Source organism: Danio rerio, chromosome 22 (assembly GCF_049306965.1).
Source record: "Danio rerio strain Tuebingen ecotype United States chromosome 22, GRCz12tu, whole genome shotgun sequence".
NCBI classification, from domain to species: domain Eukaryota; kingdom Metazoa; phylum Chordata; class Actinopteri; order Cypriniformes; family Danionidae; genus Danio; species Danio rerio.
The window spans coordinates 3471159-3497500 of NC_133197.1; the positions used below are offsets into that span (position 1 = coordinate 3471159).

Below are 26342 nucleotides of genomic sequence, written 5' to 3' on the forward strand. Positions count from 1 at the left end.
GCATGAGACCTTTTATTGGTATCGAAAGCGAATCAAGATACAAGGTGTTCTGCACAGGTGAGTTTATATGGCTTTGTTTGGACATTATCCTAACAGTTGTTTTAAGTATGTATTTCTTGGAAGTGAGTAAAAACTCTTAAAAGAGCTCAGTCTGCAAGTTTCTATGTTTGTTTCCCTTAACCGCTTCTTTGGTTTTGGTCCCAATGTCACATTGGGGTGCCCATTTGGCCCAAAACAAGACTTTTCGATGAGACTTTTACAGAAGTAGAGTCAGTATTTGTTCAATATGCATCTACTTGTCTTGCTTTGGTTGAATGTCACAGTTTTCATTCTGTGAGTTTAATTGTTTCACTATCAGTGTACATTGGTCACGACCTCAGTGTCTCGTAGGTCAGATTGGTCATTTGGCCCAAATCCGACATTTTCAGGAACATTTCCATTGTTTTCATTTGTTAAATGAAGCACAGGTAAATTTGCATCTGCTTGTTTGGCTTTGGTTGAACACTCCATTTTTCCCTAAAGTGCCTAGTCTGCACATTTTCCATGAACACTGTCCCAATGGCCAGCTTGATAATCTGACCCCCAATCAGACCTTACCATGAGACTTGTAATTGTTACAGAAGTAGAGTCAGGATTTGTTGATATGCATCATCTTGTCTGGCTTTTGTTGGGTATACAGTTTTTCCAAAAGAGCCCAGCCTGCAAGTTTTTGTTTTTTGAACAGCGTCCTTAAAGTTCCAGTGTCCCATTGGCCAGCTTGATAAATTGACCCTAATCAGACCTTTGCATAAATCTTTAAATGTTATAAGTAGCGCTCTATTTTGACATGACGCAGGTGCACTTACGAAGGGCAAGTACGAATCTACTTGCTATTTTAACTATTCATCTCTCTCTGATTTTGTAAGTGGAAAAAGTGAACGTTGAACTATTGAGTAAACGGATCTGCTCATGCACAGAATCGACATCTACAGAACCAGCCAAATTGACCAAAGCTCTCTGAGGTGGAGGCAGCATGGAAGGAGGTAGCGGTTTTCATATTTATGTAGACAATAACAATCTTTTACATTTGAATCCTTTCATTTTCATATTTAAAGATGTTCGACGTGCTGTGCGCATCCCTGTGTGTGTAATAAGCAAAATGTATGCGCGTTTCGGACTGGCGTATCACTATTGCACTCTTTAAATCATACCTGCCAACATTGAGTGTGAAAATAAAGGATATGCCCACCATAATAAGGGATCCCCCCCCCCTCATAAATAGTATAAATTAGCAGCAAATAAACAAGCAAACAGTTTAGCTTATTTAAAGTGATAGCTATTATAATGAAATAGAATCAAGCTATCTTATCTCATCAGCCATTTTTTCACTATAACTTACACATTCTGATTAAAGAGCAATGAATTATGTATTTATTTATTTAGTTTGATTACATTAAATAACAGAGGTATCACTTTTTTTTTCCAACGTTTTATGCTCATTTAGGATGAAATTAGTAGTGTTTGGAAAAAAAACCCACCAAGATCATCTTCAGATATTATTATTGTTAATTATGTGTGTATGCCTGTTTGAACACACCTCCAAAACCCAGACTTTCGCTCCGCTTCAAATCGCGTGTACAGAATCTGGGAAACAGCGGCTATTTATCACTATGGAGCGCATCAGCTGACAGTCACGCACTGCTATATGACAGATTAGAGGATTGGATTAGAGGTTGACGGCACCTGTAATAAACAGGAAAGGGAATCCCGCCATTTTTACATTTATTTCAAAGTGTTATCATGCCTAAACAAAGCGAAAACACACCACAGACTCACATTCGAGAGCAAGGGGCGACCCCTGGTGGTTCGGTGGTATGGGTTGCGTATAGGGAGGATCGTCTCTTAAATGTTTATTGCCACCCTTCAGAAAAAGGACAGGAGAAATACGGGAAAATACCTTTACAGGATGATTGAACTGTAAAGTACGGGAGAATCCCCGGAATAACGGGAGGGTTGAAGAGGTATGCTTTAAATAACAACAACAACAACAAAACAAAAACTGCCACTGACTAACTGACTAGACAAGCTTTCAGTTGATCAATGGCACAAATAGCAATGCATCAACAATGCGCCTCCATTTCAGACCAGCATGTCTATATGGGCGCACCAATGAGTGCAAATGCATTTGCCATTTAAACAACATGGTGCATGATGGAAAACGATACCAGCGCTGGGATGAGACTAGTAAAAAAACACGACTCATGCATTCCACCAAATATGCAATAGGCTCCGTAGAGTCAATATTTGCTAAACGGAAGTTGCAGAGGTGTCCAGCACAGGTAAAGGTGTATCCTCTTGTCTGGCAATGCATGGATTTGGCCGAATGTGATCCAGACGGTCAAGCGTTCCCCCAAGAGAGGCTCGAGTTAGTTTGCGAAATGACGTAGAGAGCGTTGGGTAAAGGCTGACGATGGATCCGCGGGACCAATCCATTTTGGGAGCGACTCGCTTCAGTATGGCACGTCGGAACAGGATGTAAACCCAGGGATCCAGGACTTGATTTCCTGTCGCAAACCGCAGCCAGAGCAGCAGGTATCGAACGTCGAGCTCGCTTCCTGACAGCACGGTCTGCGCTATAAACACCTGTTAGAGGAAAAACAATGAGCATGTGTGAGAGAAATGCAAGAACAAACACCGAACACGAGCCCAACACTTGAACTCCACTCCATTAAATAAACACGATGACGTAAACACTGCTCCCCCCCACCCCCCCACCACAGCCTTCATCATCTCGACATGTTTATGAAAACTAATGGCTTTCTCCAATGAGAATCTCCAGAGTGTTTCGTCTGGGGATGTTGGACAGACACAGTTTCCAGGAACGTAATAAAAGCTTTCATCAGGATGAGGCTAAATATATTCACCCCAAAGACAGGAATGTTTACTAAACATCAGGTAAATCTCAAGAAACGCACACAAGTGAAATGCAATAAAACATTTATAAACAACACTTTTATTTGTTTATTTTGGGTTTTATTTTATATTATGATGAATATTAAAGTTGTTATAGTGAAATACAGAAGTACACAAATAATAAGAGATGTTGGAAATAAAATGCACTGTGTCCACATTAAGACAGCAGAAAGCTTCTTTTAGCATGAAATCGGCTGATTTTTTGTTGTTGTTGTTGAGGCTTTGTGGGAATTTGTCCAAAGTAGCAACACTTTCAGTATAATACAGCAAACACAACCATAGTGGTATAGTGAGCTAGGCATTTCTTAATTATTGACCTTTGAAGAGCATTTACTCGACCAAATGCACATTTCAAAAACCGCACACACACACACACTCTTACAGTGCACACTGCACACACTGTTGACTGAAAGTTTCTGCCAAGATATTACAGATTGAATATTTATTGCTACAAAGAAAATATGGGATACAGGTATTAAATAGCATGGCTTTGCTTAATTAAATGTAAAACAATATTTTAAATATTTAAAAGGTTTATTTATATTTATTTAGAGACATTTTTATAAAGGCAGAAGTTTATATTAAACATTTAATGGTCATCATTTGTGTCTTTAATTTACCTAATATTTTACATTATATATATATATATATGATAGAGCCTTTGCAGTCGCTGCTCCTCGTTTGTGGAACCAGCTACCACCGGATATTACAAGTGCTTCTTCTCTCTCTATTTTTAAGTCCAGACTTAAGACACATTTTTATTCTATTGCATTCCCAGGCTTTTAATCTTTATTGTGGTTGTTGCTGTAATACTTTTATTCCTATTATTACTTTTATTGTTATCTTTTACTCTTTTAGAGTGTGTGCTATGGTTTTGTTCAGCACTTTGGTCAGTGCCAAACTGAAGAAAATGTGCTTTATAAATAAACTTTACTTACTTACTTACTAGTACCGGGTTTGACCCCCATTTGCCTTTAGAACTGCCTTAATTCCTTCGTGGAATAGATTCAACAAGCTACTGGAAATATTCCTCAGAGATGTTGGTCTATATTGACATGATTAGCAGTTGCAGCAGACTTGTCGGCTGCACATCCATGATGCCAATCTCCCGTTCCACCACATCCCAAAGGTGCTCTATTGGATTGAGATCTGGTGACTGAGGAGGCCATTTGAGTTCAGTGAACTCATTGTCATGTTCAAGAAACCAGTCTGAGATGATTGAGCTCTATGACAGTGCGTTATCCTGCTGGAAAAGTAGCCATCAGAAGATGAATACACTGTGGTCATAAAGGGATGGACATGGTCAGCAGCAATACTCAGGTAGGCTGTGGCGTTGACACGATGCTCAATTAGTACTAATGAGCCCAAAGTGAGTCAAGTAAATCTCCCCCACACCATTACACCACCACCACCAGCCTGAACCATTGATACAAGGCAGGATGATCCATGCTTTCATGCTGTTGACGCCAAATTCTGACCCGACCATCCAAAAGTGGCAGCATAAACCAAGACTCATCAGAGCAGGCAGCGTTTCTCCAATCTTCTATTGTCCAGTTTTGGTGAGCCTGTGTGAATTGTAGCCTCAGTTTCCTGTTCTTAGCTGACAGGAGCGGCAGCCGGTGTGTTCTTCTGCTGCTGTAGCCCATCTGCCTCAAGGTTGGATGTTGTTGTGTGTTCAGAGATGCTCTTCTGCAGACCTCGGTTGTAACGAGTGCTTATTTGAGTTACTGTTGCCTTTCTATCAGCTGGAACCAGTCTGGCCATTCTCCTCTGACAGGGCATTTGTGCCCACAGAACTGCCGCTCACTGGATATTTCCTCTTTGCCTGACCATTCTCTGTAAACCCTAGAGATGTTTATGCGTGAAAATTCCAGTAGATCAGCAGTTTCTGAAATACTCAGACCAGCCAGTCTGGCACCAACAACCATGCCACATTCAAAGTGACTTAAATCCCCTTTCTTCCCCATTCTGATGCTCGGTTTAAACTTCAGCAAATCATCTAGACCATGTCTACATGCCTAAATGCATTGAGTTGCTGTCATGTGATTAAAAAATTGAGCGGTTGGACAGGTGTACCTAATAAAGTGGCCGGTGAGTGTGTCTACATACCGATATATATTCTTAGTTCACATTATAAAATACACTGACTAATGAAGCTTTATTGTAATGTGCGACCAGTGAATCTATTTATGTAGTTAATATCGATCTAAACAGAATATAAAAAAGCATTTGTACATGAAAATCTGTGCATAATCGGTATTTAAAGAAGAAAAATGCTTTAAATGTGACACAATGGTTTACAACCTTTAACAAAGTGGCTTTATTTGAAGAAACATTTAATCCAGCACACAATTGGCTAACTTTAAGTTTCAGTTTTGTTATAAATACAGTACGTCGTGTGCGTGTTTGCCGAGCACTTCCTGTTCTTCCCTTTAAACAGGAAATGGTTTTTGCCCTCAGTCTTATCAGTATTTCTCACATGAAACTCCTCAAGTTGAGAAAAGCAGACAGTTTCCTGAGTGGAAAAGCTGTTAGTGTGCTTTCTGAGGAGTGAAACGGCACCTGTGTCTCGCAGCGTTCACAGATAAACGAATGCTCAAAAACAGCGTCACGGACAATTGAGGCCATTACAGGAGTGCCCTTCAATATGAGAGTTCAGAGCAGATGCTGCGACATCTGGACCTGAAATGATTCTGGATTTACAGAACATCACGTCGAGTACACTGAAGCAACGTACAAGATGACTTTCTGCCGTTTTAGTGCACTTAAGAACGTTCCTACACAGTAAGCTGCATATATTAGAAGCCCATCAGATTTAAACTTTTTTTTCCTGCATTTTAAGAGTGTACTGGAGTTTAAAAAACTGTATTTAATGTTTAAAAAGCTTTCTTCTAGATTTCAAAAAACCTTTTTGTATTTTAAAAGCTTTTTAGATTTCAAGAGCAGCTTTGGTTTTTCTAAAAGCTCACAACTAAACAAAAACATCTTTCCCATTTTAAGAGCTTTCTACATTTCAGGAACAGTTTTCGCTTTCCTAAAAGCACACTAATAAATTTCATACATTTATTTTGCATTTTAAAAGCTTTTTAGATTTCAAGAACAGTTTTCCTCTTTTAAAAGCACAAGACTAGATTTAAAAAAACATGTTTCACATTTTAAGAGCGTACCAGATTTCAAGAACAGTTTTTATAATTTTTTTAAAAAACTCACAACTTTGTGTTAAGAAACAATTTTCGCATTTTAGGAGTATACAAGATTTCAAGAACAGTTTTAATTTTTAAAAAGCTTCCTACTAGATTTTTAAAAAGCATTTTCGTATTTTAAAAGCTTTTTAGATTTTAGGAAACAGTTTTCGCTTCTCTAAAAGATCACTACTAGACTTTAAAAACAAAAACATCTTTTTTTATTTTAAGAGCTTTCTACATTTCAAGAACAGTTTTTTTTTTTTTTTAGATTTCAGGAAAAAAAAAATTCGTATTTTAGGAGCGTAATAAACTTCAAGAACAGTTTTTGCTTTCCTAAAAGCACATTAATAAACTTCATACATTTATTTTGCATTTTAAAAGCTTCTTAGATTTCAAGAACAGTTTTCCTCTTTTAAAAGCACAAGACTAGATTTAAAAAAACATGTTTCACATTTTAAGAGTATACAAGATTTCAAGAACAATTTTAATTTTTAAAAAGCTTCCTACTAGATTTTTAAAAAGGATTTTCGTATTTTAAAAGCTTTTTAGATTTCAAGAACAGTTTTCGCTTCTCTAAAAGGTCACTACTAGACTTCAAAAACAAAAACATCTTTATTTATTTATTTTAAGAGCTTTCTACATTTCAAGAACAGTTTGTTTTTTTTTTTGATTTCAGGAAAAAGATTTTGTATTTTAGGAGCGTAATAAACTTCAAGAACAGTTTTCGCTTTCCTAAAAGCACATTAATACATTTCATGCATTTATTTTGCATTTTAAAAGCTTTTTAGATTTCAAGAACAGTTTTCCTCTTTTAAAAGCACAAGACTAGATTTAAAAAAAAATGTTTCACATTTTAAGAGTATACCAGATTTTAAGAACAGTTTTTATTATTTTTTTTTAATAAACTCACAACTTGGTGTTAAGAAACAATTTTCACATTTTAGGAGTATACAAGATTTCAAGAACAGTTTTAATTTTTAAAAAGCTTCCTACTAGATTTTTAAAAAGCATTTTCGTATTTTAAAAGCTTTTTAGATTTCAAGAACAGTTTTTGCCTTTTAAAAGCTTTTTAGATTTCAGGAAACAGTTTTTGTATTTTAAAAGTTTTTTTAGATTTCAGGAACAGCTTTTACTTCTCTAAAAGGTCACTACTAGACTTCAAAAACAAAAACATCTTTATTTATTTATTTTAAGAGCTTTCTACATTTCAAGAAGTTTTTTTTTTTTTTTAGATTTCAGGAAAAAGATTTTGTATTTTAGGAGCGTAATAAACTTCAAGTTTTGCTTTTCTAAAAGCACAGTACTAGACTTCGAAAACATCTTTACATTTTTAAGTGTACTAGATTTCAAGAACAGTTTTCGTCTTTTAAAAGCGCAGTACTGGATTTCAAAAAACATGTTTCACATTTTAAGAGCGTACTAAATTATAAGAATAGTTTTCATTTTTTTAAAAACTCACCAAGAAACAATTTTAGTATTTTAAGAGTATACACGATTTTAAGAACAGCCTACTACTAGATTAAAATTTGTTTTCCTGTAGTTTAACAGCTTTCTAGCACACTAGAATATAAGAAAATTGTTCACATTTTAAGAGCGTACTAGATTTTAAGAACAGTTTCGTTTTTCACATTTTGAGACTTTTCAAGAAGTTTTGGTTTTTCTAAAAACACACTACTAGATTTCATGACATGTTTCGCATAATAAGAGGATGCTAAATTTCAAAACAATTGTCATTATTTTAAAAGCTCACTCATAGGGCTCTATTTTGACGGTCCATGTGCAGAGCGCAAAACGCAGGGCGCAAACGCTTTCAGGGCGTGTCAGAACGCATTTTTAACGAATGGTCTAAAAGGGTTGAGTTTATTTTCTTAATGAGTTATAGGTGTGTTTTGAGAATAAACCAATTAGAGTCTCATCTCCCATTCCCTTTAAGAGCCAGCTGCGTCGCGCCATTAGCGCATTCGCTATTTACAGGACGTAAAGTAAGTCTAATTGGAAAAACTGAGCATTTCACTAGCAAACAGTTAACAGTTTTTTTTAACAGAAAACTGTTATACAGAGCATCTACTGCGTGAGAATGAGAGATAATCGATCTACTTTCACTTTCGCTCTCAAAATAGCAATGCGCCAGCAGTGCGCCTCAGAACGCCTTCCTTTTTAGACCAGAACGCCTATGGGTGCACATATGAGCGCTAATGCATTTGCTATTTAAACAGCATAGCGCAACGCATCAAAACGACTCTTGCGCCAAGCTGAAACTAGCAAAAGACGAATTGCGCCGCACCTTGCGCCACATTGCGCCGGGTGTATGATAGGGCCCATAGACTTCAAGAAACAATTTTTGCACTTTAAGAGCATACCATATTTTCATTCAAATTTTTTTAAAAGGTCACTAATAGACAAAAACGACATTTTTCATACTTTAAACGCATATTAGATTTCAAGTACAGCTTTTTTGTTTTAAAAGCACAATAGATTTAAAAAAAAAAAGTTTCACATTTTAGTAGTATATTTTATAACAGTTTTCTTTTTTTTCTTTTTTCTTTCTTTTTTTTTTGCATTTTTAAACATTTTCAAGAAGTTCAAGAGTTTTTTAAATCTCACTGCTAAATTTCAAAGACAGTTTTCACTTTTTCACAGCATCCCAGATATCGAAAACATTTTTTTTATATGAATGCAGGAACCTCGTTCCTGGAGGAGCACCAGCTCTGCACATTTTCCATGGCTGCGTCCGAAACCGCATACTTCCATACTATACAGTACGCTAAAATCAGTATGCGAGCCGAGTAGTATGTCCGAATTCATAGAATTCAAAAAACTATGCGAGAAGTACCCGGATGACTTACTACTTCCGGTGAGATTCTGGAGTGCGCATCGCATGCACGCTGCGCTATCCCATAATGTCCCGTGAGCGAATTCATGAATGGGAGTTAAGCGAGGCAAATGACGCAGGTACGTCACGTGACTATTTCAAAATGGCGGATGTAGTACGTCCGAATTTCATTTATACTTTTCACATTCATACTGTATAGAACGCACTTTTCTAACGGCCGAGCAGTACGTTTAAATTTAAATGGAGTACCTACTGAGTAGTAGGCGGTTTCGGACGCAGCCCATGTCTCCTTAATCAAACACACCTGATTCAGATCATCAGCTCATTAGCAGAGGCTGAAAGACCTGTAATAAGTGTGACACACATAGAAGACATCCAAAAGAAGCAGTGCGGGTGGTCCTCCAGGAACGTGGTGGAGAAACACTGCATTAGATGTTGATTGTGTTCAGTTTTCCACCACTCACCAGCAGAGGGCACCAGCAGATGGAGGCGATCACCATGATCAAGATGAGCTGCACCATCATCTCCACCTCGTAGTCGCGCCTCCTCTGAGTGCTGTCGGCTCCACAACACACCCGTAATAATGTGACCACGCTCACAGTGTTCAGCAGGAACGACACGGCCAGAGACGCCAAACCCACCAGCGAGAAGATCAGACCGAACGTCATATCCAGAGGAGCAGAGCTGATGTTGAGGAAGCACCAGGAACCGGGAACCTGGGAGGTAAGGGTGGGCGATACGGCAAAAATATCACATCACGATTTTTTCCAGGAGTCAAATGAGTCACTTAAGGAGTAATTCAAAATATCAACGAATAGGTTGAGTTATTAGAAAGTGTCTGTTGAATTGTTAAAAAAGCAATGCACATCCCTGGTGGTTATGTACATCGAGACTGATTCAACGAATTACAGTGAATTTTTATGCTTAGGCTAGTTTTTAACAGCAGATGGCGCTCTAGGCTAGTTTTTAACAGCAGATGTCGCTCTAGACTAGTTTTTAATAGCAGATGGCGCTCTAGGCTAGTTTTTAACCGCAGATGGCGCTCTAGGCTAGTTTTTAACAGCAGACAGTGCTCTAGGCTAGTTTTTAACAGCAGATGTCGCTCTAGACTAGTTTTTAATAGCAGATGGCGCTCTAGGCTAGTTTTTAACCGCAGATGGCGCTCTAGGCTAGTTTTTAACAGCAGATGGCGCTCTAGACTAGTTTTTAACAGCAGATGGCGCTCTAGGCTAGTTTTTAACAGCAGATGTCGCTCTAGACTAGTTTTTAATAGCAGATGGCGCTCTAGGCTAGTTTTTAGCAGCAGATGGCGCTCTAGACTAGTTTTTAACAGCAGATGGCGCTCTAGGCTAGTTTTTAACAGCAGATGGCGCTCTAGACTCTAGGCTAGTTTTTAACGGCAGATGGCGCTCTAGGCTAGTTTTTAACAGCAGATGGCGCTCTAGACTCTAGGCTAGTTTTTAACGGCAGATGGTGCTCTAGAATAGTTTTTAACAGCAGATGGCGCTCTAGGCTAGTTTTTAACAACAGATGGCACTCTAGGCTAGTTTTTAACAGCAGATGGCACTCTAGGCTAGTTTTTAACAGCAGATGGCGCTCTAGACTCTAGGCTAGTTTTTAACAGCAGATGGCACTCTAGACTCTAGGCTAGTTTTTAACGGCAGATAACACTCTAGGCTAGTTTTTAACAGCCGATGGCGCTCTAGACTAGTTTTTAACAGCAGATGGCGCTCTAGGCTAGTTTTTAACAGCAGATGGCGCTCTAGGCTAGTTTTTAACAGCAGATGGCGCTCTAGACTCTAGGCTAGTTTTTAACAGCAGATGGCGCTCTAGACTAGTTTTTAACAGCAGATGGCGCTCTAGGCTAGTTTTTAACAGCAGATGGTTCTCTAGACTAGTTTTTAACAGCAGATGGTGCTCTAGGCTAGTTTTTAACAGCAGATGGCGCTCTAGGCTAGTTTTTAACAGCAGATGGCGCTCTAGGCTAGTTTTTAACAGCAGATGGTGGTCTAGACTCTAGGCTAGTTTTTAACAGCAGATGGCGCTCTAGGCTAGTTTTTAACAGCAGATGGTGGTCTAGACTCTAGGCTAGTTTTTAACAGCAGATGGTGCTCTAGACTCTAGACTAACAGCAGATGGTGCTCTAGACTAGTTTTTAACAGCAGATGGCCCAGAAGTCCTGTACCTCCCTCAGGACAAGTGCTAGAGGTTCTTAACGTAATATACCTAAGCACAGATTGCTATAAAAACTCGTCGATGGTCGGGAAGCATTCTCTTTTAATTGGCAAGTTATCTCGTTGATGGCGGGGATAGGGCAAATTATCCACAATTTCAAGACCAAGAGGTCCTGTACCTCCCTCAGGATATGTGCTAGAGCTTTTTACCATAATATACCTAAAACACGGATTGCCATAATTCATCAATGATAGGGAAGAGTTGCCTCTTGATGGATGAGTTATCTCATCAAGGCCCAGAGGTCCCGTGCCTCCCTCAGGACATGCACTAGAGAAGGGGTGGCCAATTCTGTTTCTGAGATCTTCTGTACCTTGTTGAGGAGTTCAGCTGCAACCTTGATCAAACACACTTGTCTGTAATACCAAGTTCTCCTTCAGACCCTGCTTAGTTCGTTTAGTTGTGTTTGATTAAGCTTGGAGCTGAATTCGGCAGGAAGGGAGATCTCCAGGAACAGGATTGGAGACCCCTGTGCTAGATCTTTTCACCATAATATACCTAAAACAATGATCGCTGTAACAAATTGTCAGTGGTGGAGAAAGAGTTAATCATCCACAATCAAAAATAATGATATCGCACACCCCTACCTGCAGGTGATAGTGGCCCAATCCCACCAACGGGAGTAGGCTAATGGAGCCCGCGGTCACCCAAACCAGCGCTACCGTCCAGCAAACTCTAGTGTTGGACATGGAGGATCGAGCGAAGGGTCGATTAATGCCTACAAATCTTTCCACAGCCATGGCTGCGCCAAGAAGCAACGGGCAGAGTCCATAGAAGACCATTGACATGCCCATGAAGTTGCAGAAGTGGCACTGAGGGTCCAGTTGACGCCAGTTGAAGTGCGTGATATGGTAAGACACCACGATAGAGCCGGTCACCAGTAAACCCATGAAGTCCGTGAAGACCAGCCCACCGAGGAACAGCAGGAAGGAGGATCGCGAGCGGCTCTTGGTGTGATGGAAGGTCTTGGCTAAAACCAGCAGAGCAAAGAGGTTGGAGCTCAGGCCGAGTCCACTGAAGACCGCGGAGAAGTAGGCGGAGGCGATGGTGTGGTTGTGCTTGAATGGAGGAGTGTTGGTGGAGAAGCACAGAGGAGTCACGTTGGTGGACGCCATCGCTTTTGTTGGTAGAGAATACCAGCGGGGAATTCAGCTTTTGTTCATCCTGGGGAGACAAACACAAATGGGGATTTATGTAGTTGTGGGTGTTTATAGGGGAGTTATTTTATTTTTTGCTGAAGGTTTGCAGTTGGTCATGTACATAGTCAATTACTCTGTTTAGGCTAGTTTTTAATTGGCAGACAGTGCTCTAGACTAATTTCTAACAGCTGATGATGCTCTAGGCTAGTTTTTAACAGCAGATGGCGCTCTAGACTAGTTTTTAACAGCAGAGGGCACTCTAGACCAGTTTTTAACAGCAAATGGTGCTCCAGACTAGTTTTTAACAGCAGATGGCACTCTAGGCTAGTTTTTAACAGCAGATGGTGCTCTGTGCTAGTTTTAACAGCAGATGGCACTCTAGACCAGTTTTTAACAGCAAATGGCGCTCTAGACTAGTTTTAAATCGGCATATGGCGCTCTAGACTAGTTTTCAACAGCAGACGCTGCTCTAGGCTAGTTTTTAACAGCAGATGGTGCTCTAGACTAGTTTATAACAGCAGATGGCACTCTAGGCTAGTTTAAAACAGCGGATGGCGCTCTAGACTCGTTTTTAACAGCAGATGGCACTCTAGACTATTTTTTAACAGCAAATGGCGCTCTAGACTAGTTTTAAATCAGCATATGGCGCTCTAGACTAGTTTTCAACAGCAGACGCTGCTCTAGGCTAGTTTATAACAGCAGATTGCACTCTAGGCTAGTTTAAAACAGCGGATGGCGCTCTAGACTATTTTTTAACAGCAGATGGCGCTCTAGGCTAGTTTTAAACAGCAGACGGTGCTCTAGGCTAGTTTTTAACAGCAGATGGTGCTCTAGGCTAGTTTTAAACAGCAGATGGCGCTCTAGGCTAGTTTTAAACAGCAGATGGCACTCTAGGCTAGTTTTTAACAGCAGATGGTGCTCTAGGATAGTTTTTAACAGCAGATGGTGCTCTAGGCTAGTTTTAAACAGCAGATGGCGCTCTAGGATAGTTTTTAACAGCAGATGGCGCTCTAGGCTAGTTTTAAACAGCAGATGGTGCTCTAGACGAGTTTTTAACAGCAGATGGTGCTCTATGTTAGTTTTAAACAGCAGATGGCGCTCTAGGCTAGTTTTAAACAGCAGACAGTGCTCTAGGTTAGTTTTTAACAGCAGATGGCACTCTAGGCTAGTTTTTAACAGCAGACAGCGCTCTAGGCTTTCATCACTCGTTACTGATGCGCTAATTCAAAATGCGCATTAAAACAGGTCAACTAATAATTTGTACAGAATTGAACTTCTAGGATAGCTGTTTCAATCCAAAGCAGCGATTTTACCTGAAAAATAATATACTGCAAAAAAAAAAAATGGAAATAAAAAGACGTGTCCATCCAATGTGTTCAAGACAGTGAACGTATTAATTCCAGGGAAAGTAGCGTAACATCTGAACAATAAGTATGATTTTTTTTTTCAAGCAGTTAACTGTTCATGCATTACAACTATTGGACATAATTATAAAGAAACTATTCTGACAATTGTTTGTTTGGATACTTTGCATAATTATTTAAATATTTGCAATGTTTCAAGATGAAATCGGTTCACTGGTTAATCTAGATATACAAACACATTCTCAACTATGACTAAAATCACAACACTTTAACGCGTGTCAAGAAACTAATTTGGTAAATGTGTTTCACTGACGTTTATGCACATATGTTGCAATTGAAAAAAAACAAGATCTAACTTTTGTTGACGAAGAGCGACAATTCATCCTGGGGAGAAAACACAATGGTGGATGATTGTGCTTGTGGCTCTTGTTTGGGTGAGTCATTTTGTTTTGCTAAACCGAATGAACTAGTCATGTTTTCCTAATGGCTTGTGCAATAGTACAGGACGAATGATTCCAAACAGACGGCCTGAAACTAAAACATCAACTCTGATGGACAAAACGTGTCTGCGGGAGTTCGGACAAAACTGTTACTGACGTCAACAGATGTAGGTCTGCGAATGTCCATTTCAAATCTGAGAGATCACAGCAGCAACAACAAACAATCATCAGACATAGCATCTGCTAATGGAAGATTTCACATAATTTTTTTATATTTATAATCAATTAGAAACACGATTAGTTTGTGTTTGATGATTCTTCCCTGTTATACAATATAGGAAGACATGATTTTCTTAGTTTGGTAGCCAAAACGTATGTTTGGCAGTAATTAGAGCCATTTTAATTACATTCTGGATTCCGAATAGCCTAGTCCCTAAAAATGCCCAGAAAAAAATCCATGTAAGGTAGGGTTAGATGATAGTTCTTGCTGGTATTTTGCTGGTTATGAACTGCTTTAAGCTGGTTCTTGTTGGTTTAAAGTGGTTCTTGTTGATCATGGGCTGGTTTAAGCTGGTTCTTTGCTGATTATAAGCTGGTTTCTACTGATCGTAAGCTGATATGTTGGTTCTTTCTGGTCCCTTAAACTAGCTCTTTTGTAGTCTAGTGGTCCTTATAACAAACTATCTCTAGTCCTGTTTCTTGTTGCGCATGGGTTGGTTTAAGCTGTTTCTTACTGGTTTTGAGCTGGTTTAAGATGTGTTTTACAGGTCTTGAGCTGAGTTAAGATGGTTATTGTTGGTCATGAGATGGTTTAAGCTGGTTTTTACTGGTTATGAGCTGGTTTAAGATGGTTCTTACTGGTTTTAAGCTGGTTTAAAATGGTTATTGTTGGTCATGAGATGGTTTAAGCTGTTTTTTACTGGTTATGAGCTGATTTAAGATGTTTTTGTCAGTTATGAGCTGGTTTAAGCTGGTTATTGCTGCTCATTTAAGCTGATTTTTGCTGATTTTGTACTCTTGCTTGTTTAAGCTGGCTCTTGCTAGTCCTGGGCTGATTTTAGCTGGTTCTTTCAGGCCATGAGATGGTTTAAGCTGGTTTTTACTGGTCATGAGCTGGTTTAATCTGGTCCTGACCTTGTTTAAGCTAGTTCTTACTGTCTATGAGCTGGTTTAAACTAATTCTTGATGATCATGAGCCATTTTAAGATGGTTCTTACTGGTCTTGAGCTGGTTATTGTTTGTTATTGGCTGGTTTAAGTTGGTTCTTACTGGTCTTGAGCTGGTTAATGTTTGTCATTGGCTGGTTTAAGTTGGTTCTTACTGGTCTTGAGCTGGTTTGATCTGTTTCTTACTGTTCTGATTTCTTACTGACCTGGTTTAAGAAGGTTATTGTCGGTTATTGTGAAATTATTTAAGGTGGTTCCCACAAGTTATGAGCTGACTTAAGTTTTTTGTTAGTCATGAGCTGGTTTAAGCTGGTTCTTACTGGTCTTGAGCTAGTTTAAGCTGATTTTTACTGGCCATGTGCTGGTTTAACCTGGCTTTTGCTTGTTGATCATGAGCTGGTTCAAGATAGTTCTTACAGGTCTTGAGCTGGATTACAAGGGTTATTTTTGGTCATGAGATGGTTTAAGCTGGTCCTTACTGGTTATGAGTTGAATTAAGCTGTTTTTTGTTGGTCATGAGCTGGTTTAAGCTGGTTCTTACTAGTCTTGAGCTAGTTTAAGCTGACTAGTACTGGTCATGTGATGGTTTAAGCTGGCTCTTGCTAGTCCTGAGCTGGTTTAAGCTAGTTCTTACTGTCCATGAGCTGGTTTAAACTAATTCTTGTTGATCATGAGCCGGTTCAAGATGGTTCTAACAGGTCTTGAGCTGGATTACAAGGGTTATTTCTGGTCATGAGATGGTTTAAGCTGATCCTTACTGGTTAAGAGTTGATTTAAGCTGTTTTTTGTTGGTCATGAGCTGGTTTAAGCTGGTTCTTACTGGTCTTGAGCTAGTTTAAGCTGACTATTACTGGTCACGTGATGTTTTAAGCTGGCTCTTGCTAGTCCTGAGCTGGTTTAAGCTGGTTCTTTCTGGCCCTGAGATGGTTTAAGATGGTTCTTGTTGGTCATGAGATGGTTTAAGCTGTTTTTTACAGGCCATGAACTGGTTTAACCTGGTTCTTGTTCTTAATGAGCTTGTTTAATCTGGTCCTGAGCTGGTTTAAGCTACTTCTTACTGATCATGAGCTGGTTTAAACTGGTTCTTGTTGGTTATGAACTGGTTTAAGCTGGTTCCTACTGGCCATGAGCTGGTTTAAACTGGTTCTTAAGGATCTTGAGCTAGGTTAAGCTGGTTCTTGTTGGTTATGAACTGGTTTAATCTCGTTCTCACTGGCCATGAGCTGGTTTAAACTGGTTTTTACAAATCTTGAGCTAGGTTAAGCTGGTTCTTGTTGGTCATGAGCTGGTTTAAGCTGGTTCTTGTAGTCATAGACTGGTTAGAAGCTATTTATTTCCGGTTGTGATATGGTTTAAGTTGGTTCTTACAGGTCTGAATAGCACATGATCAGCAAAGAACTAGCTTAAAACTGCAAAAGTGCATCAAAAACCTGCAAGCATCCACAGGCAAATGCTGTTATTTCAGCAGGGTGTCAATTCAGGAAATTACATAAGAACTAAAATTTAAATTCCCTCGTTTTGTGCCCCCACTATTTCTCAAATCAAAGTACCCCCTCCTGTCCTGTGAGGATCTCAGAGCATCTCCAATGTTTCCCTTAGGAGGTCAAGCGGCTCCACTTTGACCATTAAACATGAGCGACTTCATCGACAAACCGCCGCTAAGATCGATAGCCCGAGTGTGTCACCTCTTCCATTACTTTCAATCTGACTCAAACCTAAACCTCGGAGAGCAGAGGAGCCTAATGTCTGTTAACCAGACACAAACCTGCTCTAAACACCATCCAGACGGGGCTATCAGAGACGCTGCGCTGCTAATCCAATTGGACAAGAACACGAGGCTCTAAAAGCGAGTGGGTTGAGATTCATTCACGTTGAAACAAGAAGATGAGGTCAAATATGATTACGAGACATGCTGTTTTGCTGTGTAATAACATCATTATATGAGATTCGACATCATGCAACGATTTTTGCAGCTCATACAGAAACACTCATTTGGATGTAAACAGTAATTAAATTAATGGATTAAAGCTTCTCCAGATGAGAGTTTTGGTATCAGGTTTTTCTATATTGCACCAGAACTACAATATAAAAATAGTATTGGACATCATCTGCACACACTATGTAACTGTTTTGCTTTAAAAAATATGCATATTATGGAAATCAGTGGTGACCATTAACTCTTTGGATGCTAACATTCTTCAAAACATCTCCTCGTTTGCTTGACAGAAGAAACTGCTAGAGATTTGAAATGAATGAAGGATGAGTAAAGGAAGATTAAGAGATTAAAATGACTGATGTAACATGTTTTTATGTTTGAAAAATTCTATCTTTGGGTAAAAAAAATGTAATTCAAGATTGAAATTTATTTTCAAAAACATATTATTTGGTTATTTAGATCTATATCTAAAGATCTATAGACTATATTATAAGATCAAAATATCACATTTAAAATTTTTCCACAAAAACCTTATATACACTCACCGGCCACTTTATTAGGTACACCTGCCAAACTGCTCGTTAATGCACGTTTCTAATCAGCCAATCACATGTCAGCAACTCAATGCATTTAGGCATGTAGACAAGGTCAAGATGATCTGCTGCAGATCAAACCAAGCATCAAAACGGGGAAGAAAAGCGATTTAAGTGACTTTGAACGTGGTATGGTTGTTGCTGAGTATTTCAGAAACTGTTGATCTACCGGGATTTTCATGCACAATCATCTCTAGGCTCACCAAAATTGGACAATAAACATTGGAAAAAACGTTGCCTGGTCTGATGAGTCTCGTTTTTACAAAATCATCTCAGACTGGTTTCTTGAACATGACAATGAGTTCACTGTACTCAAATGGCCTCCACAGTCACCAGATCTCAATCCAATAGAGCACCTTTGGGATGTGGTGGAACGGGAGATTGTCATCATGGATGTGCAGCCGAAAAATCTGCAGCAACTGCGCAATGCTATCATGTCAATGTGGAGCAAAATCTCTGAGGAATATTTCCAGTACCTTGTTGAATCTCTGCCACGAAGGATTAAGGCAGATCTGAAAGGCAAAAAGGGGTCCAACCCAGAACTAGTAAGGTGTACCTAATAAAGTGGCCGGTGAGTATATTATATAGTCTAATTTATATATTATACTTGTAAATACATAGTAAATACATTTTAACAATATATATATATATATATATATATATATATATATATATATATATATATATATATATATATATATATATATATGTGTCGTGTTTTATTAACTTTGTTATATTAATTATGTTAATCAACTGAATGTTAATTTAGCATTCAAATATAAATATAAATATGTTATATATATTACTTACACTGCCCTTAATGACAAAGTGCAGTAACAAACACAAACAATAAAACTGAGAAAAATGCCTTTAAAGTTTTTTTACACCAGCCAGTCAGACATGTTGTGGATAGATTAGCAGTTTCTGTAAAACAGGACAAAACTGACCCAGGAGACAGAACAGATGTTCTGAAAGCATTTAGCCCATAACGCCCATGCCAAAAACCCATTCCTTAAAATGATTATAATTTATTCTGGATGTGAATTACATAGGCTTTACCTGCATTTAAAAGGTCCCACTTTAAATTAAGTGGCCTTAACTAATATGTACTTACACAAGAGTTAATAGTTTGTTACAATGTACTTAATGTGTAAATACATGTATTTACTATGTACTTATGCTTGATCAAATGCATGTATGTAATTACATCTGTAATTAACTTTTGTAATTACATTTCTAAATATACTGTTGACCATCCCTTACACCCTAACCCACCCTTAAACCTACCCATACCAGCAAACCTGTCCATAACCCAACCTCTACCCTAACTCAAGAGCACCACAAGTGTTCTCAAATACATTATAAACACAGTAAGTACATTGTATTTATTTTCTGATGTAAGTACATAGTAGTTAAGGACACAATGTGAAGTGGGACCATTTAAAAAAACACAGTAATTGAGTAAACACCATAGTGTTTTGAACCACACACTTGTCTTGAATTATTACCTGTAGGTTACAGTTGCTATGGCAATACAACAACTATAGTAATATAAACAAATTGCACAATACTGTAGTTTTCTACAACTATAGGGTATAGCTTATTACAATACACCAGTTTACTGTAGTTAAGCTAAAGTATACCACACTAGTCATTATCAGTTCACAATATCATGTTGTAGCATTCGAGTTGTAAATAATACAGTAACCTATTATACATTTGACCACAGCATGGGTGAAAACACTATAGTATTTACTATAACAGCCTGGTATTTGTTCATGTGGTAGGGTATAGCACACCCACAACACGTCAAACTCGCGCCACGTACATCCAGACACACACTTTAAAAACATAAATCTATATCGCGCGACATACACACGGTGCAAAGTTAAAACCGACAGCGAGAAACAAATGAAGCAAAGTGTTTTGAAGGATTGAGAGTTAAACTTTACCTGAGAAAAACAGTGTAAAAGTCCGGCGCGCTCCGTCAGTCTGATCGGCGGATCCCGGAGAGCAGATCCTCCACACACACACGCGCGCGCGCTCACACATACACTCGCAGACACACTGAAGACTGATGATGATGATAACAACAAGGAGATACCGATCCTCCTTTTTTCCCTTCGCTTTTCCTGGAAGAGGCTTGAGATTATTATTTATTTATTTACATATTTTTGATACCCTAAACTTTTTCATTTTGTCTTACTGCCTTTATTAATCCGGGGTTGCCACAGCGCAATGAACCGCCAACTTATCCAGCATGATCTTTACACAGCAGATGCCCTTCCAGCCCCAACCCATCTTTGGGAAAGAAATAAAATCATTCATTCATTCATTTTCTTGTCGGCTTAGTCCCTTTATTAATCCGAGGTCGCCACAGCGGAATGAACCGCCAACTTATCCAGCACATTTTTACGCAGCGGATGCCCTTCCAGCCACAACCCATCTCTTGAAAAACATCCACACACACACACACACTCATACACTATGGACCATTTAGCCTACCCAATTCACCTGTACCGCATGTCTTTGGACAGTGAGGGAAACCGGAGCACCCGGAGGAAACCCACACGAACGCAGGGAGAACATGCAAACTCCACACAGAAACGCCAACTGAGCCGAGGATCCAACCAGTGGCCCAGCAACCTTCTTGCTGAGAGGCGACAGCACTACCTGTGCCACTGCATCGCCGAAATAAAATCATATTTAATATTATTATTTCTGCCTATTTATTGACGCTAAAACTTGATAATATGAGACTGCAACAACTTTGAACATTACATAAAGCAGCAGGCTACAGAAAAAACAAAGTTAGGCCTATATTATGCAGATTACGTGTTAAATAATACATAGTACCTATAAAAACGCATAAAAATGCATAAATCACATGGAAAATTATATATAGGCCATTAAATATGAGCCATTTTTGACTTTTAAAAGATTTGCAAAAAGAGTCTAACCTATCAGACTGATCCAGGAACAGCACAGATTGTGTCGACATGATAAATAAGGGCATGTTTAAATAGAGGAATGGGCTGTTTGTGGTATCGCTAATCTCTGTATCTGCAGCGCAAACGGCCTGAATTTTTCATGAGCGGTTTCTGGCTGTCAGACACTGCTTTTCAGAGTTATATTTTAATAATGAACGACAGAAGAGCTTTTACAGCAGCAGACGCCATGATGACTGAAAGTGTACTCATGTTTATACAAATACCGCTAAAGTCCTTAAAGAGCGGTCCAATAATCGACATTTTTAGGATAGTTAGCCACTAGCAAACACTAAACTAGCAACAAACATTTCTCAAACATACAAGCTTTGCTTTCCAATTTGTTTATTATTATTATTCATTTATTTTCTTTTCGGCTTAGTCCCTTTTTATTGATCTGGGGTCGCCACAGCGGAATGAACCGCCAACTTATACTGCATATGTTTTACACTGCGGATGTCCTTCTAGCTGCAACCCATCACTGGGAAACACTCTCATTCACACACACACACACACACACACACACACACACACACACACACACACACACACACACACACACACACATACACACACACACAGAATTTAGCGTACCTGACTCACCACATGTCTTTGAACCGGAGCACCTGGAGGAAACCCACGCCAACACGGGGAGAACATGCAAACTTATTGTTATGTTGGGCAGGACGTCAAAACTAATTTTCATGTGAAGCAACACACCCCTAAAACAGCGAGCTGTGTACACGCCCACAACATGACACTCTTTAACACCTAATTATAAACAAATCTGAACTGCTTTCACCTAAACTGGCACACTCAGAAGAACCATAATATTAATATTAAATCTTTAAAAAGGGGTAAACTATGCGCCCTTTTAGCAACAAAACCAATTCCAGTCCGCTAACAATAACGTAAACATGTTAGCGTAAAATGTGCTAAACAACAAATTAAAAAAAAGCAACAAGCCAGAGTTGCTAATACTTACAATTTCCACCATTTAACCAACAACAAAACATTATTTTTAAATAGGAAACTTCAATAACCCAGCAAGCAAATAACGTTCCCAGAACGTCCTGGGAAGGTTCTTGCAAGGCAGTAAAAATGACCATAGAAAAACAACCTGCAGGGAAGATTCTGGGAAGGTTCAGCCTGATCTCACGAGAAAACGTAAGTATTTTACGTTTTGCCAGTTTAGTGGCTAATTCGTACGAATTCGTACGAGTTCAGTCGTACGAAATGGTACGATTTTAAAAAGGAGGCGTGGCACCTAACCCCACCCCTAACCGTCATTGGGGGATGAGCAAATCGTACTAAATTGTACGAATTAGATTGTACGAATTCATACGAATTAGCCACTAAATGAAAAAGTTACGAATTGCCAGGAGATTGTGTTGGAATGTTACTAGAATAATAACCAAACAGAAACCATATGGGAACGTCAGGGGAAGGCTACAGTATGTGTTTGCTGGGAATTAGGTAACCACATATGCTAATACTCAACACTTCAGCTAAAAACATTATTATATCATGGACGTTATAAAACATCTTTACAAATCGACCAAACAAAAAACGACAACAAAAATACACAAAGCAATGCAGAGCCATCTTTTAAAGGGATGGTCCAGACTGTATTTTTAAGGCTTGGTTGTGTTTATGGGGTGCAAGGCAACGTGAGCTCATGCCTTATTTGTGGAAAAATCACATTACTTTTTCATACATCCTACTTTGATTATATACAACTACTCAGCTAACATGAAAACAACTCAACAATCCGCCCTCAAGAGGCTCTGATTGGTCAGCTAACATAATGTGCTGTGATTCTCTGCTATAACATCGCACCGCTTCTGGACACGCCCCTTCGCTGCACAGGGCGTATGCTGGTAACCTGAAGGGTTAATGACATTGTTAACCCGGATGTATTGGTTTCCAGCTTTTCCAGCCTGGTCTTAGCTGGTCAGGCTGGGAGATGACCAGCTAAAACCAGCTTGACTAGCCTAACCAGGCAGGGAGTCCAGCCAAAACCAGCTATGTCTAGCTTAAACTAGGCTGGTCAAGCTGGTTTTAGCTGGATTTTGCTGGTCATTTTCCAGCCTGACCAGCTAAGACCAGCCTGGAAATGGCCAAAACCCCTTTAAAACCAGCCTGGTCAACCAGCTAAAACCAGCCAACCAGCCTGGGCAGGTTTAAGCTGTATTTTTCAGCAGGGAACCCTTTTAAGATCACTCTTGTTAAAAAAAAAACAATGAATATTTCCTCAGAGTTTGTTTTTCTGCAAAAAATAAGCGCTAAATCAGATACTTGAATGTGTAATTAGCATTACATTCCATACTTGCGTGTGTGCTAAAGCTATAAAAGCCACATGTGCATTTAGGACACGACAAAAACAGCCTGAACTGACAAATGAAGCATCTCTGACAATTACAGACCTTTAAGGAACAAGTATCTGTTTCCACTTAACTGAGTACCCATTAGCGTAGCATGCTAAAATCCTCCATCTACACTTAAGAAAGCAGCATGCTGCGATTAGCAGCTAGTTTCCTTAATCTCTCTCTCTCTCTCTCTCTCTCTCGCTTTATTGAGCATCATTTGATGTTGAGGAGCAGTTCACAATCAATGCTAACATCTGGCGATCTGCATGCCTGCGCAGTTTGCAAGGAAAACATATTCTCTGCATAGTTTGGGTCTGTAAATAAACCCTTACGTAAAAGACACATGTTTATTATTGCACTTGTGTCTGCGGTGATTAATGCTCAGATGTTTCTCGCTCTTCTGCGAGATTAGCGGATCTCGAACACAAACCATACGCGCTTCAGACGAAACACATACAGCTGAACTCCTGACCCCATCTACTTCATGCTACCGGCTTTTTTATGACACGTCTAGGGTTATCCGCAGACGCGGACTCTCTAAGCCAAGTGAAGAGGTTTATAACTCATCTGAAGACTCTGTCAGAGCTGCGTCTCCAGGGAAGAGATTATGATGATGATGATGATGATCTATTCCTGTATTATTCTTCAGCTGCGTCACATGCTTTGATTTTCCTCAAAGATACTTATTTTTAAACTCTACAGCGAAAGTCATCTGGAGCTAAGGGTGTACGCTGATGGTAAACTGTGATTCAGTGCTAGTGTACAAACATTCCCACAATTAGGTTGCTTAAAGTGTCCATGAAGTGCCTTTTTCAGCAATATTTGATGTAATGATTATATCACATCGACGCGTTTCAACTGATTTAGGGTGTTTTACTATATTTTATTTGTCAGTATATTTTTGAAGTAGATATTTAATAGTAAATATTCAATCAATTTAGTTTAAAGCAGAAGCTGGTATTTTGCTATCTCCCTGTTGACCTGTGGTTCCCTTTGAATCTTTGTATGTTGAAAAAAAAAAAAAAAAAAAAAAAAAAAAAAWTATATATATATATATATATATATATATATATATATATATATATATATATATATATATAGTTGACGTCAGAATTATTAGCCCCCCTAAATTATTAGACCGTTTGTTTATTTTTTTCCCCAATTTCTGTTTAATGGAGAGAAGATTTTTCAACACATTTCTAAACATAAAAGTTTTAATAACTCATTTCTTATAACTGATTTATTTAATCTTTACCATGATGACTGTAAATAATATTTGACTAGATATTTTTCAAGACACTTCTAAACAGCTTAAAGTGACATTTTAAGGCTTAACTAGGTTAATTAAGTTAACTAGGCAGGTTAGGGGAATTAGGCAAGTTATTGTATAACAGTGGTTTGTTCTGTAGACCATCGAGAAAAAATATAGCTTAAAGGGGCTAATAATTTTGTCCCTAAAATAGTTCATAAAAAATTCAAAACTGCTTTTATTCTAGCCGAAATTAAACAAATGAGACTTTTTCGAGAAGAAAAAATATTATCAGACATACTGTGAAAATGTCCTTGCTCTGTTAAACATCATTTGGAAAATATAAAAAAAGATGAAAAAAAAATAAATCAAAGGGGGCTAATAATTCTGACTTCAACTGTGTATATATATATATATATATATATATATATATATATATATATATATATATATATATATATATATATATATATATATATAGAACAAATTGTAACAAATATAACAAATGTATTTCATATATATATATATATATATATATATATATATATACTTATTTATATATTTAAAATAAATAAACGTCCGGCCCACTTGGGAATAGATTTTCCTCCATGTGTCCTCTGAGCTAAAATGAGTTTGACACCCCTGGTCTAGACGCAGGAGTTCAAATATTTAAACGTATCCACAGCTCAATTTCAATCTGAATTTTCTGCATACAGACATGATCGTAACTCCACGCAGCTTTCGGACTACTCTCCATTGGAAATGAATGACTTTCGCTCTGTCTCTTGTCATTTGTTGTGAGCAGTGGAAGTGCGGCTTGAGTCCCTCCAATAAATTCCTCTTTTTAAAAAGGCGCAGTGAGCTTGACACCCAGAGGTTGAACTAGGTATTGCACGCCTGGTTCAAAACACACGCAAGCGCAGGTTGCCAGATTGATGACACCAACATATCAGTGATTCAGCATCTACATTGAATCATGTTGAAGCGGTTTAATATGTATTCATTAGATTATAAACCTTACCATTTGGCTGGAGTGCAGTGAGTGCACTATTCTGTGCTTCTGAATGGCTTTATTTACATTTCTGTCATGTTTCGTCTGGTGCAAACACCCAAATAGCTTATCACTGCATATCTCGTCACGTAGCGTGTTGTTAGGTTACAATGTAACCTGCTTACCTAATGTTTACATTCATAATATTTATATTACATGCTAATTAATAACCACCAAATGTGGAACTCTGAATCTGCGTCTCATTTCAGAGTCTGCCACTGTCCACCGGAGGTCACATTTCAGTCACGGACACACACTTTATCAAAACAGAATGAATGAAATATGCTGTTTTCCATCAAGGCAACCCAGGGTGCTGAAATATAATTGGCTGAACTGGCATTGGGCGGGTTTTAAAGAACCAAAACAAAGACAGCGTTCCAGCACGTAATGCACATGTTCAAAGCAGAATATCTGACTTCAGCATTGTTTCTCAAAAAAACAAGAATGTTCACTTAGCATCCTTCTCAAACATCTGCAAACATATTGTGGTATTTTTATGTATTAGAAAAGTCAAAAACTAAAGCACCTTTAAAGTTCATTGTCAGTCAGATTCGTGATACGCCATGGTTGGTCCTCCAGTGCAGTGAACTCATGCTAATAAGCCCAAAAAACCCTCATCAGTCGGCGCACCTGAAGCCAAGCGCTCTGTCAGTCAAGTGGCAGTCATCTGCGGCTAACAAACAGACACGTTCTGCTTCATTTCACCCCGAATCAGTGCATTTCCGTGTAATTAAATTAAAGGCCTGCTGCCGTGCCCACTGGGCAGCTTGTCAAGCCGCCCCTTTAATTGGGCACGGGCACCTGCAGCGCAGATGCCAACACCTGATGCCCACGCCGGCACCGTGG

The 26342-nt window shown here is 38.7% G+C and overlaps 1 protein-coding gene across 6 annotated transcripts; it reads right to left on the reverse strand.

Annotated features, from left to right (window-relative positions):
- Positions 1 to 1400: 1400 nt before the first annotated feature.
- On the reverse strand, positions 1401 to 23396 carry tbxa2r (thromboxane A2 receptor). Of its 6 annotated transcripts, XM_073936258.1 has the most exons (7): positions 23254 to 23396; positions 21422 to 21453; positions 20047 to 20141; positions 19793 to 19972; positions 11790 to 12366; positions 9435 to 9686; positions 1401 to 2622 (listed from the first exon to the last, which is right to left on the reverse strand). In XM_073936258.1, the coding sequence occupies exons 5-7, from the start codon at positions 12315 to 12317 to the stop codon at positions 2287 to 2289; spliced, it is 1116 nt and encodes a 371-aa protein (XP_073792359.1). In that variant the 5' UTR covers positions 12318 to 12366; positions 19793 to 19972; positions 20047 to 20141; positions 21422 to 21453; positions 23254 to 23396; the 3' UTR covers positions 1401 to 2286.
- Positions 23397 to 26342: the final 2946 nt, after the last annotated feature.

Excerpts from the sequence above, each read along its gene's own strand:
- tbxa2r (XM_073936258.1), bottom strand. The coding sequence starts at position 12,317 with ATGGCGTCCACCAACGTGACTCCTCTGTGCTTCTCCACCAACACTCCT. Across the intron at positions 9,687-11,789 it reads TGGGCCACTATCACCTGCAG|GTTCCCGGTTCCTGGTGCTT; the intron begins GTAGGGGTGTGC and ends CTTACCTCCCAG. Across the intron at positions 2,623-9,434 it reads TCTGCTGGTGCCCTCTGCTG|GTGTTTATAGCGCAGACCGT; the intron begins GTGAGTGGTGGA and ends TTCCTCTAACAG.